Source organism: Rhinolophus hipposideros, assembly GCF_964194185.1.
Source record: "Rhinolophus hipposideros genome assembly, chromosome: 8".
NCBI classification, from domain to species: Eukaryota; Metazoa; Chordata; class Mammalia; order Chiroptera; family Rhinolophidae; genus Rhinolophus; species Rhinolophus hipposideros.
Window position 1 is genome coordinate 48499425 of NC_138054.1, and position 17592 is coordinate 48517016.

Here is a 17592-nt window from a genome sequence, read left to right on the forward strand (position 1 = left end):
TTAAGATCTTTGACCATATCTAGGTAAGTGTACAGTACCTCAACTCATAGAGTATTCTAAGCTTAAGAGAAATAAAGTACTTTTGAATGATCTACATGAGAATTCCCTTCTAACAGGGTGGATGACCAAGAACTGACCTAAGCTGGCGTTAGGAATTTCAGGAGAGTGAATGAACTCTAGAAGACAGGAAGAGAGGAACACACGGTGCCATATATATTTATACAAGAGTGTGAGAACGGACTTCTGCAGACATTTCAAAGGGCTTTGATTGGGTGAGTCTAATAAAGCAAACAAAACCAAAACAAAACACCGAGTGTGAGACCTTAAAACATTCACTTCTCTGCTCTGGGCTTTCTAGTCTACAATTGTCACACTGGGGAGTTGGGCTAAGGTCCTGTCCTATTATAATTCTAAGGCAATCAAACAGCCAGGAGTAATCTTCAGATATTAACCATTATTCCACAGGGCAAAAGTATATGCGAGTATTAGGGGATCAACTTACCACAAGGCTAGTGTTGAATTTATAAAACCTCTGGACTGTTCTGTCACTGAAGCTGTTGCACAGGTTTTTCTTTACAAAGTTGGGGTGGTTCAGGATATCGTTTGCTACCAGAGGCTCCTAACAAGGCCAAGCAGAACAAAAGACATACCATGTAAGCCATGTAAGTAACGGGCTGTCGGCGGTTGGAGAACTGAGCTCTCAGCTTTGCGCCCATACCTTGTGGGTGATGTGCTGCTGTTCCACAGGTGCGTGTCCTTTGGGGTCAATGAGGGTTGGATGTGCCACCAGATAACCCCTGTCCTCCATTATGAAGCATCTGTACCAAAACAAGTGACATCCCTCAGTCATATGAGCCATTTTTCTATGTTTTCGGAGAGCGTTTGTCATGCTAGCCCTAAAACAAATTGCCTTTATCTCAGGTTCTCAAAAAACATCCATGGGCAACACAAAGGACTGCTGACGGTAGAAAGATACATTATTCTGGAGGTAGTAGATAACTTTGCATACAGCTTCAAGTGAGAGATTTATACCTGCCTCTGAGGTCATCTACATAGTTCACAGAGGATGTGACACCCAGTCCAAGTAAGATGGACTCGAAGGTCTTTGGCCAGGTATGTAAGTGGGAAGTTTAAGTTTATTCATTTTTCTGAGGAGGGAGATTCTGAAAGAAGTGGCCTTGAGTATAAAGGCACCAACTATAAGTATATCATAAAATTTCTTTCAATGATAAACATACATAAAATATGACATTCAGGGAACATACAAAAATATATTTGATGGAAATACTAAGTGAAGCCAGAACTGTTCGAATCAAGACTATTTTCTGTTCTATTTTACTTTACATTCGTCATAACAATTTGCTTTGAATCCTGCATCCCCCACTAAGGGCCAATGTGAAATGTAGCAGGGATATGAAGCATGGGCCATGAGACTGAAACAAGAAAGCTATTTTTAAAAGTGGCCTGCATTAAACCAAGGGAATGCCCTTGCTTTGAGCAGGTGTGTGCTTTTGAAATTCAGGTGGCAAAGACTCAGTTCCATGAGCCTCTTTCTGGGGAAATGTAAAAGGAGTAGTCGACGTGTCTGGAAAAATCTCACAAAGACTTTGGTATAATAACTAAGTTAACATACAAAGTACTACCCTGGAGAACCCTCTGGTCTTTTTAGCACCCAAGATAAGGGAAACCTCTAATTACTGACTTCTAAAGAAATAAGAGCTTGGAGAATTCTGTGCCAGAGTTATTCTCCTTGTTATGAGCCAAGTTTGTTTGCATAAATGACATACATCTTAGAAAAAGAAAAACAAAAATCTTCTTCACAGAACACCCAGGCCATGGACACAAATTCTGGTCCTGTAGAGATACCTGACATCAGGTTCTTTGTATTTTGCAGCTAGAAAGGAAATGGTGTCCCTGAAGGCTTACCTTATTTTGTTGCCGCCATCTTGGTTACAAACTGGTAATAAGTCCATCAGAACTTTGTGGAAGTATCTAAGTGTGAAGTCAATGCCCATCACAGCCACAGTGTGCCCAGAAGACAGCTGTGTACTTCACGTGAAAAAGATAAAAGAGAACAAGAAGCAAGTTTATTTAAAGGTAAAAGCTATGTTCAATCATAGGACATTGTATGGTATCAGAAATACATGCCTACTGTTCCTCCACACTGTCCACCCCATAAAGACAATTAACTACATGACTGATTTAGCATAACATGGAGATTTGAGAGAAAAAAGTGTAACCTAAAGGTAGAACTTTGTAAATAAGACCAGCCCAAAACATGGGCAGCTGTGGACTATGGTTAGTCTTGACTGTACATGTTCAGACAATGGTTGGACTATTCTTTGGCAAGAGTATGGGGATGGGAGGGAACAGGCATTAGGAGAAGGTTGAATACAGAGCTACTATGGTTCCTTCTAACAAAAAATCTTTAGACAAGGAACCTGAGTGACTCCCTTAATTATTTTCTTCATTTTATAGATAGGGAAATTGAGATCTCCTAAAGATTAAGTGACTAGAGTAAGGTCACAAAAAACTTAGTAAAAACAATGTCTAGTTTTCTTTCTATAACACGAAGGTTGGCTTTACCCAAAACACAGCTCATATTCTAGAATAAGACTCTTGGTTTACAGGCCAGTTCTTTCATAATTCTAAAGTGCTACTCTCAAAAAGAGGAGCACCCAGGAAGGCAAATTTGGAGTGTATCACATGGTTCTAACCTTTTAGCTCTGGAATCAAGCAGATCAAATCCTGGGTCAAATCCTGGTCCTGTTGGTTTCTACCTATGTGGCTCCTGGGATGCTACTTAACTTTTCTAAGCCTCAGTTTTCTCATCTGAAAATGGGATAAATAGTATCTACTTCATAAGGCTGTTAATGGGATAAAATGAGATGGTGTGCTTAGCAAGCTGCCAAACATATCAAAAACACCCAATAAGGTGTTTTAGGAAAAGTTACTCTAAGGAAAACAATAGGCTTAAAGCTCTGTCCTAGACCGAGTGAGCTCATTACTTATTCAGAGATATTGCTAGCTATATCAGAAGCATGGCACTCTCGGTTGGAACCTAGGTTCTCTTTAATCTTATGTTCATGGGCAGTTGGAAGGGCTTGAGTTACTTGACGAATGAACTCCTGTACTTTTGTGGTCAGGAATTTTCAGGGTTTACCCAACATGAGACATTCCAAGAGTTCATCACCATCTATGCAGTTGATCTCTTTATAAAGAAAATACCAAAAGAAAAATGGCGCTGGGATTGACAAAAACTTTAAAAATAGTAATTGGAAAGCTCAGAAGGAACTTCCCAAGGGAAAATCCTCTTTTGAGAAGTCAGAAATTAGACGTGAAATTAGCTTTGCCATGTAGACGACTGCTCCCTTCTGGTTCCTGTCAACATTGACACTTGTATCTCCTCAAACCCATCTCCACCCCCCTCCGAAAAAACAAACAAACAGACCACTAGAAAAAGGGACCATGACCTATAATGAAACTTCTATCAGAGCTTTGCTGTCAAAATTGTGTTTGGCATGGGATAGGGGAGGAACTTGTGGGATTACATTTGAGAGACGACTGCCTCCATAAGAGCCCCTATTGTTACTGAAGTCATTCAATCCCACCATAGGAGAAATCCAAGACTCTGCTACCTTACACGGGATTGATGCTTTGTAGCAAACAAGGTTTTGGTGAAGTATCAGTCAAAAGAAGTGTAAACATCTCTAGGTTGTCCAGGAAAGAGTGATGAGCCTAAACAATAGCCCTCATTATGATAATAATAATAATGGTTTCCATTTACTGAATAGTCACAATTTATAGGCACTTTGGTAGGCATTTCAGTACATCATTTTATTTATTTCTCACAGAAACCCTTTGAGTATTAGCATGTCTAGAAAAACCGAAGCTCGGGAAGATTACATATGTGGCCAAAGTCACACAGTGAATAACTAGTGGAAGCAGGAATTTAAACTCAGTCTCGTCAACTCCAAAGCACGTAGCGCTGGCTAACCATTGGGTGACACCACCTCCTTGGATCTGCACGGCACTCACGAGTTTCTAAGCAATTTTACACGATGAAATTTAATGCCCTGTAAAGACTCAGGAAGGAATTCTAGTGCCCATTTTATAAATGAAAAATTAGGTTTAAAATGATGAAAAGACTTAAACAAGATCGAGCACCTTTCATTTATGTTCATTTACTGGACATAGAGTCCAGTATGCAAACCTGGCTCTTTTACAACACTACAGCTGCCTCAGTGAAAAACACAACTCAGGTTTTTTGGGACAAGTTAATTTTGTTTCTAAACTTCCCCTGTTTGACTTCCATCTGCTCCAATATGATCAACATGCTGAAGTAAAAGCATGCACATTGCCCAGGTATGTCTAGCATTCATATTTTTACCTGCAGTTCAATAATGTACACTGTTACCATAGCAACTCAGAAAGATTAACATAGAAAAATCAAACCCAGGCTACATTTCTGAGTACAATAGACTATATACTGTTTGCAGCACTCTTCTGAGGTTTTCACTGTCAGAGAGTCCTTGGATCAGTCCTGTAATCCTGACTGTACTTCATCATCTCTACCAGCATTATCTTTCTCTAAAGAATGAACACCTGGATTCTTAGGCCACTAATAATGCTTATGGAAGAAGCACAGCACCGTCACTAAGAGTAACTGATAAGTGAGCTCTGAGTCAGAAAAGCCTCTCCCCTCCAGGGCTATCAGCCTGTCAGCCTTGGTTACTGAAAACCAAGGGTAAAGGAGGATGACTCGTAAGTGGAACATTAGCTTAAATGCTCTCTTCTGACTGATTAAAATGCCAGACATTTAAAGCATGAATAGCATAATAAAATAACTGCCATTTATATTTTGGATTTAACATGTCAAGTATGGTCCTAAGCATCTCTCAGTCTCCTTATAATATTCGACACGGGAATTATTACCTCTGTTGTACATATGAGGCTCATGGAACATAATAAAAATAAAAGTATTTAACATTTATTGAGCCCATACCATGTATTATTTAATATAATCCTTAAATAATCATTTGAGATAGAACCTAATATCTCTTTCATAGGTGAGGAAACCAAGGCAAAAAGGAACTTGTTTATAGTCACACAAACAGTAAATGGCAAATCTACTTTTTCAGAGTGGAATCCCATCTTAGGAGGGAGTTACGTTCTTAAGTTGGCACTCGAGGCCAAAAATCACTAGCAATTATTTGAAAAAACTGCCTTTGCAGAGCGCAGCTACCAATATATCCATGAAAGCTACAGTTGCTTTGGTTGAAAACCAGAAGTGGTGGTTGACTTGCATTCTAAACTATGCTGACTGAGAAATATTTGGCTTTAAATAATAAAGGCATGCTCAGCTAAGGAAAATGTTGAAATGATGAAGCCCATATATGGGCCCACATATTGATCAAGGCAAGAGCAGGTACTTATTCCTGGAATACACTCTCATTGAATGGACAGAATCCAGGATTTAAACAGCCATTTAACTCTTGTTAAACTCAAATAACTAAATTTGTGTAGGTTAAACACATTATAAAAACTAACCAGATAAGGAAACTGAACCCAGATTTCCCTAACCTGAAAGCCCATCATATTTCCATCAAGCTTCATTGTGACTGACACCATGAATATTTATTTATAAACAAAATGAAAATTTTTCCACCCATCCAAATTCCAACAAAAACATGTGTATATGCATATGTATGCGAGCATAAAAATCTGCACCTCTCTGTGGCAGCCTGCCCCCTCCCCAACAAAAAGAATACAGTATAGAAGGGAAAGCTACTGGCTCTTGATAATCAGTGGCCATGTGGGAAAAGCCTGATGGAATACCAGCGACTACGGATCATAGAACACACGGACTATCGTTTTCAACCTGCCTCTCAACTATATCTTTACATTTAAAAAAAAAATTATTGGGGAATATTGGGGAACAGTGTGTTTTTCCAGGACCCATCAGCTCCAAGTCTCATTGGTTTTTTTTTCAATCTAGTTGTGGAGTTGTTTTCAATCTAGTTGTAGAGGACGCAGCTCACTGACCCATGTGGGAATCGAACCGGCGACCTGGGTGTTATGAGCACTGTGCTCTAACCACTGAGCCAACTGGCTGGCCCCAACAATACCTTTAAGAGCCCATTCCAGCCCATTCAGTGACATCAAAGACCAAGGTGACTGCTGTCCCCTCAAAGAAACCACCTTTGTTTACTTTTTCTCAACTGATTAAACATGTAGGAGGGATGACAAGTCTAGCCATTCAGACAACAGTAGGGGTATGCCTGACAGTCTATAATGAAAACCATTGAAAAAAATCTGTTCTAAATGAGCGTGTACTTGTTTATATGTGAAACACTATATTATGGGAGCCAGCTGACAAAGCCAAGCAGATACAATATCTGCAAAGGCAGGGCCCTGCTTTGCATGGAGACACAGGTCATGATTGAAATTCCACACAGTATTGCTTTTCAATTCTTGTTCTCAATGAACCTGTGTTAGAAGAATCCTACTGAATGTCAATCATTTAATATATAATGAGTACCAGTGAAAAGCATAAAGTTAAGCAAGAAAATCTGTTTCTCATAAATTTTAAGGCATCATTACAGGTACCAGTCAAAACAGGGTTTTTCGTGGTTGCTAGGGAAAAACAGCTATTTGTATAATGAAGGGATTAAACGTGTTCCACGTGGTAGACTTGCCTCTGCACCCAACATTTCACTGACATTTGTAGCTTAAATACTAAAATTTCAAAAGCAGGAAATATAAAGCACTACAAATATATTTACAGTGATACCGACATTTTATACCAGTCCTGGAAAATCAAATAAATGCCTTTTTATTTTTCAAGAGGCAGTGCAAGGACAAAGTCAAAACAACACACGCTCCTATATGATTCAAAAGCGTTAGACCCAAATTCAAGAGGTAGTAACTTTGATGTCTCGATACTTTTTTCTTTCACTAAAAATGCTCCTTTCCTTTGGAAAACACTCTCTAGTAATGATAATTGTTAGGCTCCTACTGTTATTTCTTTGGTTTGAGACTGGCATTTCTACAAACTGCTCTACTGAATCTCACAGCTTTCTTTTTCTTCTTCAAAAGAATCATCATGGCTGCCAAACACAGGGCTAAGAGCTTTCATCAACTCAACCATGATGACCTTGTGAAGTAGCATTATCCGCATTTTACAGATGCCAGAAGGAAGCCCAGGGAATCCATGATGACACAGCCAGAGAAGATATTCAAACCCAGCTTGCCTCACTTCAAAGCTCATGCTTTTGCCATTAATCTTTACTGTCTATTATTCTATTCAAATTTTCAAAATACCCTTGCTGTGTTCAAAACAAAATGAATCAAATTAATTAAATGTTACCTGGATGAATGAATTGTATGACTGATGGTCACCACATAGCCAGCTCCTCCAACGTCTAAGTAAGGGCCAGTCAAAGAAATCAAACCCGGATTCGCTACTGCATGGAGATACCTAATGGAGACCAAAGACAGTCATGTTCTTTTAGGGTATGAGCAACAACTCTGTAAATTTCAAAGAAAAGTGAGCTCGTAACTCTAAAAAGTATTTGTTATAAATTGGGCCTATGTTACATTCAAATTCAAAAGGATTCCTGCCTCTCATGTCTGACTGTAGCATTGACACAAGAGGTCAAGAAAATCTAAAGTTCTCGTTTTAAAAAGATACTGAACTCAGTATATACCTGAGTTTCTAATGAGAGCTATAGTATAGATGTTGTAGAAGCTAACATAGAAGAAATGAATGAATGAAGTAGAAACAAATCCAATTTGGCAAATAAAAATGCCCCCTGGATTGGTGAGGGTAGAAGAGGCAGTAAAATAATGGCCAACTCATTAGTGACTTAGTTACCAAGTAGCACAAGACTAGAAACAGTGGTTTTATGCCCACGTCACGCCCCCTAGTATACCATCTGACCAGAGTTTGTTATTAAAAATCAGAGTAAAAAGAAAGCCCAGAAATAAAAAAAGATTTTGAATGTATACACATTTTTCATAGGTCATACATGAGCTGTAATTTGATGCCACAATCCTGGGCAGTGACATTAAGTATAGCCCCTATAGAAACATTGCACACAAGATAGGACTCAAGCAAACCATTAGGGATTGAAATGGCCGAGCATAAAGCCTTTCAGTCTCAAAATTTCAATGAATAGATAAAAGCACTGTACACAGAGGAAACCCACAAAGCTGTTGTTAATACATTTAAAAAAACTGTTCAAAAACATGTTATCACTGCCATCGAAAGCATCTTCTTTAATGTGACTGCCTGAAGTTGTTTTATTATATGTACTTATCATGTCTCTCCAGGATTTGGGGGGAACCGTTGATAATGGAAGCCCCTAAAACTTACCATTGTCTCCTAGTGGGATCAAATGCTTTGTCCATGAGGGAACCAGGATAAATTCTGAGGACGCCATTGGGTGTTGCTATGTAACGGCGGACAATGTAAGTGTTCAGGCTACTCATTTCCATTTGTGTCATCCATTCATCTGTGACGTGGCTGGTAGCCATTACTTCATTTCTGACAGAGAACTGGGAAACAAAGGAAGACATAGCAGGGATCCTTTAAGACTCACATGAAAAGAGAGTGGACTGCTGGCAGGGCTTCCCAAAGCTCTCTTGCAGAGAAGCCAAGCCCAATTACTTCTTAAAAATCTTTCCACAGCAGATAGATACAGCCAAACTTAGTGAAAACAAAAGCTTACTGAACTATAGTCAGTGTATGTGTGAATGTGTTATTTATTCAATTGTTCATCCTAGTTAGGCTTTCTATGTGTATACAGGAAAGACCCCACAGTGAAGCATCACACACATACACATACACACACGCAGCTAACTGTCTTCTCCTTAAACTTCATCATATTTATCTCAAAAGAAAATAGGGGCACTTTACTTCTTTCCCCTGGGAAAAACGGGGCGGGGTAAATTTCCCTGGTCTCTAAACCATACCCCCCACTTAGAAAATCCCTAAGTGCGTCTACGGCCTGAAAGAGATTCCTCATGTGCCTCACAGAGCTTCTTAATCCATCAGACAGGTCATCAGTGACCAGCCTCCCCTGGGCCACATACTCTGCCTTTCAGGCTCTCCAGCTGAGAGGCACAGATCCAGGGCTGGGCTTCCCACTTCAACGGTTCACTGCCAGGAGCCCCTTCCAGGCCTATGGAGGGGTACACCAGAAATGCGGCCCCACGCCAGCACTCACTTTGAGTCCTGGGTTAGCAATGAGGCGGGTATTGTCGCTGAGATAGGCTGTGTAGTGTTCCACCATGCGCTTTGTCTCAGGCTGGCTGAGGTGTTCGTAGGGGGAGGAAAAGCTGCCAGCAGACAGCATGACGGTTGGACTTTCTGAAAGAGAAGCAAACAAAGCAGGTCTGAGAACACTGAGACGTCCTCTCAAGCCCAAACAAAAGCATCCCGACGGCTCTGCCAATCTGTCAGTTACAGTGGTTTACAGTCTTCCGTAAGCAAAGCAAGCAACTCGACACTGAGCTACAAAGGAGAAAAGCCCCATTCTCTCCCTTCAGGGAGCTTACAGTCATGAGTGAGCCAGAAGAGAACACGTACACACATAAACGAATGCCCGGAATGGCAATTGTTCAGAATACCTTAGACCCACACGTAGTATCTTATATTTATTAGGATCGAGGCGGTAGCATATGACATGGAGCCAGACTGGGGTGAATCTGGGTTCCTCTATTCCTGGCTGTGTGATGTTGGGCAAGTTGTAATATATGTAATATCTAGAACATCTGCAAAGTGCAGGAAATAACTGCGCCAACCTTATAGAGTTATGGTGAGAATTATGTCTGCTAATATACGTAAAGCGAATGAGTTAATAAATGTAAAGCACATAGAACAGTGCTTGGCACGTGGCAAGTGCTCTAAGTGTGAACTATTATCGTTCGTATTAGTATTATCTAGGAAGAAGGGAAAATGGAACACTGGAGTCAGTGCAAAAATCAAATTTAAAAACTTATTCTCACAGACGGGGACAGTCAAACTGGGCATAAACAAAAGCTTTGTGGAAATACCATGGTTACTTCTACATAATTGTTGGTCCTATCTGAGAGGAAAATCCCAGTTCTCTACTTAAGACAGAAATCCTCCCAGGGAATTACATTATGAAACATGAACACTGCATCTTTGGCTCTGAAATGTTCTACTGTGCAATCATATTTTTTAAAGCTTGAGAAAGCACCGTCACAAGTCCTGTCTCATTTAAATGTGTGGGTCATTTTTCTATTCCTTTTGTAGTTCTCCCCCGTGGTATCTTAGTTCCTTGTGGCCTAGCTATCTCTGACAGTGTTGGACATGGTACTTAAAAACAAATTTGTAGGAAGTGTTATAGCCTAATAGGATAGGCATACCTTCCTCCAGAGAAGCGTGTTGTTTGATTCTGCCAGATGCCACAGTCCCAGATGAGGCAGGATGGTTAGGTGGAAACAGTTCTCAATAACTGGCCAAAGTGCTGCACTGTGGGACTTTGGTATTCAACTAGTCCTTGACTAACTAATGCTTGAGGTTCCTTAGACTACTCAGATGGCAGGAGTCTTACTTAAGTCAAGGGCTGATTTATTTCTATTCACCTTTACCCTTTAGATGTAGTCCGTTAGGACCTCTGCTACAAGCATGTGGGTGTATGGGTGGTTAAAGTGAGTGGTTTCGTTAGTCTCTACCTTTTTGGGGACATTGGATTTGATTTTCTGCCTCTCTCCCCAGCCCCAAGAAGCTGCCTAAAGAGCAGCTTAATTTCACAGTTGTTTCTCCTGGATTGGGAAATATGTGCATTGCAAAAGTGGCTTTCTGTGTTGGCTTTCTTCTCTAGGTTCTTATATTCTTCTAGACGTTGACTCAGTACCTAATTATCATGTTAGTTCTTTGATGATTTTCAAGAAGACATTTTCTAAAAAGTTTCCATCCACGATTTTCAGTTATCCTCAGTAGGATGGGTCAGAATTACCTAGTCTGTCATTATCAGATGGTATTGCTTTTAGTAATGCTTTGTCTCATTTATTTCTCATGATGTCATCAGGGGGTAACCTGGGAGATTATCATTGTATTCATACCAAGGAGAAGAAAACCAGAGGTTTAAAAGATTAAGTTGCCTAGCAGTGTGCTGTGGATTCGGGTGCCTGTGCAAGGATGTGCCAGAGAAAGAGGATTATCCCTGAACCCAAAGGGCTTAGGAAACAGTTGGAGGGACAAGGGGGCGGGAGGGACAGGGAGAGGGAAAGGGGGAGGGAGATGGGGATAGAGAGGGGGAGAGGGCGAGGGAGAACAAGAATATAAGTATAATACAATAAGAAAGTCAAAAGGCAACACATAATATTTCAGGGTCAAAAGAGTAGGGCCAGAGGTAAGAGGAGGAGAGACACCTTGGGGAGTAGGTCTTTCCTGTAGTGACAGAGACTGGGCATTTTAGAAAAGGCTACTGCAGTAAGATGAACTGAGGGGCAGAAAGAACCGAGCCCGACAGACGACCCAAGGTTTTCTGTCTCGGAGGTAGGCATGTATACGTACATACATGCCTAACTGCAATGGGTGGTAATGCTCTAAAAAAGTCCTCTTTGCCTCCTCGTGTACCAAGAAAGACAATGTCCCTCCTTCAGCTCTCTTAATATATAAGACCTGGCCTCAAAATCCCTATTATCAATGAAATTAGATGGAAATCACTTCTTTCCCTTTCCCTTTTTATTATATTTTAATTATCCTGCTTCACTTTCAATACCACCTGATACCAAACCGCCCTTGACGACCCCTCCACCTTGTCCTGGGAGGGGCTTTACTTCTAAGGCACAGTGGAAAGAGTGCCTAGTGAAAATCAGACACTGGCCTAAGTGTGACATAGGATCAGTCCAGTAGTCCTACGCAAAGTGTTGGAGTTGACAGACTCTACATTTTCTGAGCATCTCTATTAGGCAGCACTGTGCAACTGAAATACAATGCATTCCCCGAATGTAATATAAAATTTAATATGTAATGTAATAAAATATATAATAAAATGTAATGTTTCTAGTAGCCACATTTAGAAAAGTAAAAACAAATTAATTTAAATTAAGGTTAAATTAATTTGATCAGTATATTTTACGGACTCTAATATGACCCCAACACTATCACTTTAACATGTAATCCACATGAAAAAGTAAGTATTTTACTCTTACAGTGAACCTCAACTTGGACTAGCCACGTAGCCACATGTGGTTAGTGGCTACCATATTGGACAGTGTAGCTATGAGGGATTATCCAAAGGAAATAAAAATCTAGGCTTGAGCTTTTTTTCATCTGGAAAAAAAAAAACTGCTGCACTTCACTGTCTCAAATTTCAAAACAGTGACCTCATATTCACCAGCAGTAGTGTTTAGCTTGCTCCCATAGCACTTAAAAGAAATCATGCACATCTTAACTTTCCAGTAAGCGTTGCTTAAAAATGTGAATTAAAGGGTGTACATACTCTTTTGTAAAAAAACGAAAGACAAATCCAAAACCTAAATTAAAACAAACAAACAAATGTAAACTCCAGCCTTTTTTCATTGACCTCTCTGGTCTTCTCTAAGCTGTCTACACTGCTGGAACCTGTCCTAGAAGAGACTACTCAGTCCGCTTTGCTGATCTTATATCCAGACAGAAACCATATTGGATGAGGAACCCAAGCTCAAGTGCTCCCATTTGGAATAGAGTCTGGTGACTTCTATCCTTGATCCCTTCCTCCCTATGTCTCCTCTATTCAGTTTGCCAGCTATCTAATGATTCTTAGTTATTCACTTTTTTCAACCCTACGTATTCTCAACAGTGAAAAAGAGAACACCTGTTTTACAATACTGTGGGTAAACTGTGGTGTGTCAACAACATACACGGCAAATGCCTAGTATGGGCCTGGTACGTGGCGACATGCAACACAAGAGGGGGCATGGTGGCATGGGAGGGGCATGAATCGCATCTCAACCTTGCTGCTGCTGTGTTACCTTGGGACATCATGTATTTCCAATAAACCCAAATGTCCTCGTCCGTAATAGGTCACCTCAGAGGATGAATGTAAAATACCTGGTACGTAACAAATGTAAATTCCTTTGAATTATTTACCTATTTCCTAAGCTCTTTTGAAGATGGAGCCTACGATAGGTACAGATATGCTATACAGGTATGTAGGTAATGCTACAGGGATGGTACCCTGGGTCCCCTTTTACTACTCCTCCACCTCATCCCCATATCTGTTTCACTCTAATGGCCCACACCTGCGACTCTCTGATGGACTGTCTTTGGACTACGCAACCCTCTTTGCCTAGCACTAGCAGAAAGCTGAAAGTGACTACGGAATATGAAAGTCCAGCACCTTTCTGGAGTCTGGGCAAAGTCTGTGGTGTAATTTACACTACAGGATTAAGCTAAGGCTGGAGAGCTTTACCCACAATTAAACTCTTGCTGCCTTTCTCCTCCTTCCCGATCCTGTTTACCTGACTTCCTTGCTGGTTTCTTGTGAGAGCCCATTCTGAATAAATCATCAACACACAAATCCTTATCTCAGTGTCTGCTGGAGAACCTGACACAACTCAAGGCCTCAAATGGTTTGTTGTCACGTTTGTATCCCCAAACTGCCACTGCAGGCATTCCACATCTTTTTTTTTTTAAAAAAAATTCAAACTAATATTTATGGTGAGCTGCTACGAGTCAGACCACAAAGCAAACTGAGAAGTGCGAGGGCTTTACCTAGAGTGGCCAGCTGTTTGAAGTGGAGGCAAGCACTAGGCTGGCCCAGGAGGTCCAGCCGGTGGTACAACAGCTTGCTGCTGGGGACAGTGTTGAGGTTCTTCAGCTGTTTGACAGGTATTTCTGGTTGTATCACCACAATACAGAGAATAAAGGAAGTGTCTTGTACCTGGAAAAACCAATAAAGAGTTTCTAACACAGGAAATGAAGGTTTCTGGGGACAGTGATTTGGCCTACATTATCTTTTGCTGTCTTGTCATCTAGCCCTCAGAAAAATACTTGATGAGTGAGTGAAAAAGATAGAGATGGGGTGATAGACAGTATCTCTGACAAAAGATTACATTTTCTATTTTCCTTTCTGAGAGAGGAACTAAATGTATCTAACAGAAAATCACGGAGCCAATGAAAGGATGAGAAAAATCTAGTCCCTTTAAACACAGTGACCCCAGCCCTCTTTTGCTTATTTAAGCTAAGGGATACAAGCTGGAATGAGGCATGACAATACAACCCTTATTTCTGTTCGGGTTTGAAATGCATTTTACCATACGTCGTTGGTTTTGCAATCAATGTTCCAAGAATTGCCTATTTTAAAAGCCAATGTTGAATCCACACACACAGATCACATAGAATCTGGTTTATTCATTCTATTCCCAACTTTCTCTTCTCTTTGGTGGAGCTAACCAGGCTCTCCAACTCCTAACAAGGACAAAGTCCATGGCTCCCTTGCAAAGCCTGCCTGACTTGTCATTTCAGACCAGAGTAAGCAATGTGCTGTCACACAGCCTAATTAATTAAGCTCACATGTGGAAACAGGAGTACTTTCAAATTCACTTTGCTCTTAGAAATGAATGCTTGAATAAAACTTGGTAGGCAAATGTGTCCACCAAAGTATCAAAAGCCAAGTCAAGCTGCTTAGTTCTCGCTTCTTGACTTCAGAATACAACAGAACTAAACTTCTTAAGTCCTACATATTAGGAGATGGACAGACTCAATTTTTTAAAAGATGGCTGGCAAATAAATGAAGAGTGATAGCCAGCTAAGGCAGAACTAAAGCAGCTAAAAGAATTTACTTAACGATCAAGGAGAAATTTTTAACTGGGCAGGTTAGAGTTTAGTATGATTTAGGATTTATGAAGATGGTTGCAGAATCTTTTTAAAGGCAGGAAAAATTTGCATCTTTCTGGAATTGTTTTCAAGTACTGCTGCTGAGGATATTCAATTAGATTAGCAAATTTAATCCTCTTTCTCCACCCACCAAATTAGAATATGACAGGGTGCTCTGAAGTGGCATTTATTATTTCCCCTCTTCTCAGCTCAATAGTCATCCTTTGAGTTTGTTTCCTGGAACCAAAAGGACTGTTCCAAGGAGCCAAAAGACAAAAACTTTACCAGAATATAATTTTATAATTGGGTCTATCCTATAAGAGAAAAATAAAGTTACCCTAAGTACTGGACTTACCAGCGTGATCACTTCGTAAATTGTATAGATGTCTAATCACTATGTTGTACACCTGAAACTAATATTGTATGTCAACTATAATTAAAAAATAAATTAAAAGGTTACCCCAAGCTTCTAAAAAGAACACGTTGTAAATATTTGCATTTATAAATTGTTCTTAGCTAGAAAGGAAAACAGATTCCAATACATGTCTTTCTATTATGTTCTAACATGAAAAAAGTGGTCTCTGCCTTCAGGAACTACAATGTATCCATCTAGAAGAGCTCTCCATGACTGGGGAGTCGTTTTTTCAACTGATGTCCCATGGGAATCACGTTTTGAAGCGAACCATGGCTGTGTCATACAGGAACATTGTAACACATTCTGATAGTCAATACTTCCTTCCTTCACACCATGCAGTCTCCTCAAACATGCAAAGATAGATGTGGGTTACACAGTGACAGAGCAGTAATCTCTTAATGCTCCTAACATAATTCCTCACATTGCATTTAAATGAATTCAGCGAAATAATCCATCGATATCTACTAGTATGTGTATGGATGCAGCTTAACTAATTATTCTCAGCATAAAATAAATCTATTTGGATTATATTTAGTAGAGGAATCCATTTTATCCCTGAGGACAAGATGAATCCCCTTTCTCTAAAGTAACTAAAGAGAGCTTAAAAATGTTTCATCTTACTACTGGGTTACCAGGCCAGCCTTTTAAACTGGTATCTCATTATTTTATCACCTCTTAAATTTTTCACTTAATAGCGATATTCTCGATAATTTCAGAATTCTGAGAAAGCTACCGGTTCTATCTGAAGTAACTATATGATTACATCCATTTGGCTAAGCAGAGTAGCCAGAATTTACCAGTAGTATCACTGAAGAAAAACTACCTGAACAATACTTCTTTCCAAAATGTTAACATTGGGTTTATTTCCTGTACAAAGAGGGTCTTAACGCCTACATTTCCTTCTTTCTCTTTTAATGCCAACATATATTTATTTTCCCAGGATATAATTAAGTTGCTTTCAATCAGGATATACTGGAAGTAAACAATCTCCAATTTCAAATATAAAAAAGTATTTTTCAATCAAGTATTCTAGTGTGTCTGGCTCACCCTTTCTGATGTGAAAATTAAGCAATTCATCTTTACTTAAAAGCTGTATAAATCTAAAAAATAAGGGCAGATGGTGCAATCATTCTCAAAAATAAATCTTGAAAGTGAGCTGACTCAGAGAATTTCAAAATAGACATTGACCTTCCTCAAAACTGTATTATCAAACAATAAAATATCACCAGAATTAGGTTTGTGGATGTAAGTTTCTCAAACATTTTCTTGTACTGCTTTGTTTGCTTTTGTTTCCATTGTAGAAATCACGGTTGCCATAATGATGATTTAAGAACCAAACAAGGTCAGAGGAGAGTTATGTCTAAAACCCAGTGGGCTACTTCCAATTCCTATCATCCTTATGCCAGATACACTGTATTGAGCTGTTCAACTGTCTGCCTCCACACCTAGGCTGGATGCTCTATGAGGGTAGAGAGAGTATGTATCCTTCTTCTTTGTTCTCCTTAGCTCACAGTAAAAGTTCAGTAAGCAGTTTGTAAAGGGATGATTAAATGGATCCATTTGGAATCAACGGGTTAAACACCAGATATGGCCATCCAAAGGAATCTCAAGTATGACTGCATTTGAAACTCAGGGATTAAAATTCGATATAAAAATGAAAGTCTACTCTTCTTTTGGTCAATTATAATATCAAAGGCCCCATAACAGCATTGACTGTGTGCTCGGAAGAGGAAATAAAGGACAGACACATAAGTAATATGGACAGTGTGTGTTAGGTCCTATGTCTCCACGATTCTTTGTAGCTAACTATCTGAATGAAGCTAGTCAAAGAAAGCTGAAGGGGGTACCACAAGTTATGGAGAAACTGTCAGTCCGCTTGTGGTGACTCTGAATAACCCAAATTCTAATCTGAACGTTTCTTTTTCTTGGAATATGTCAGTAGAGGGCATGTATGTTTTCATAGCTCCTTTTTAATTCCCAACATTCACAATCTGAGTTTAAAATGATAACAAAACTAACCCGGACATAACCTAAATGTGTATCAATAGGGGATTGTTTAAAGAAATTGGGTTCATCTATATAATGCAATACTACACACCCAATGAAGGTGCATGTACATCACACACACACACACACACACACACACACACACACACACACACACACACACATACCTGAACACACATCTGTGTGTGAATAAAGATTTTTCTGTAAATTGAGCAAAGTGGTTACTTCTGGGGAACGGGAAGTCAAAGGTAGGAGGGAGGGAAGGGCATAGTTCACTGTCTACTTTACAGCCTTTTATATAGCTTGATTTATTCATCATGAACAATGGCTGGCT

The 17592-nt window shown here is 39.8% G+C and overlaps 1 protein-coding gene across 3 annotated transcripts in view; it reads right to left on the reverse strand.

Moving 5' to 3' along the window:
• CACHD1 (cache domain containing 1) overlaps nucleotides 1-17592 on the reverse strand; it is a 209342-nt gene that overhangs the window by 18375 nt on the left and 173375 nt on the right. For all 3 annotated transcript variants that reach the window (XM_081057953.1, XM_081057952.1, XM_081057954.1), the window contains 7 exons: nucleotides 13733-13901; nucleotides 9231-9373; nucleotides 8378-8559; nucleotides 7370-7480; nucleotides 1927-2049; nucleotides 719-818; nucleotides 503-619 (listed from right to left, as the gene is read on the reverse strand). In XM_081057953.1, the coding sequence (XP_080914079.1) occupies nucleotides 503-619; nucleotides 719-818; nucleotides 1927-2049; nucleotides 7370-7480; nucleotides 8378-8559; nucleotides 9231-9373; nucleotides 13733-13901 (945 nt within the window). The remainder of the gene's footprint in view (nucleotides 1-502; nucleotides 620-718; nucleotides 819-1926; nucleotides 2050-7369; nucleotides 7481-8377; nucleotides 8560-9230; nucleotides 9374-13732; nucleotides 13902-17592) is intronic.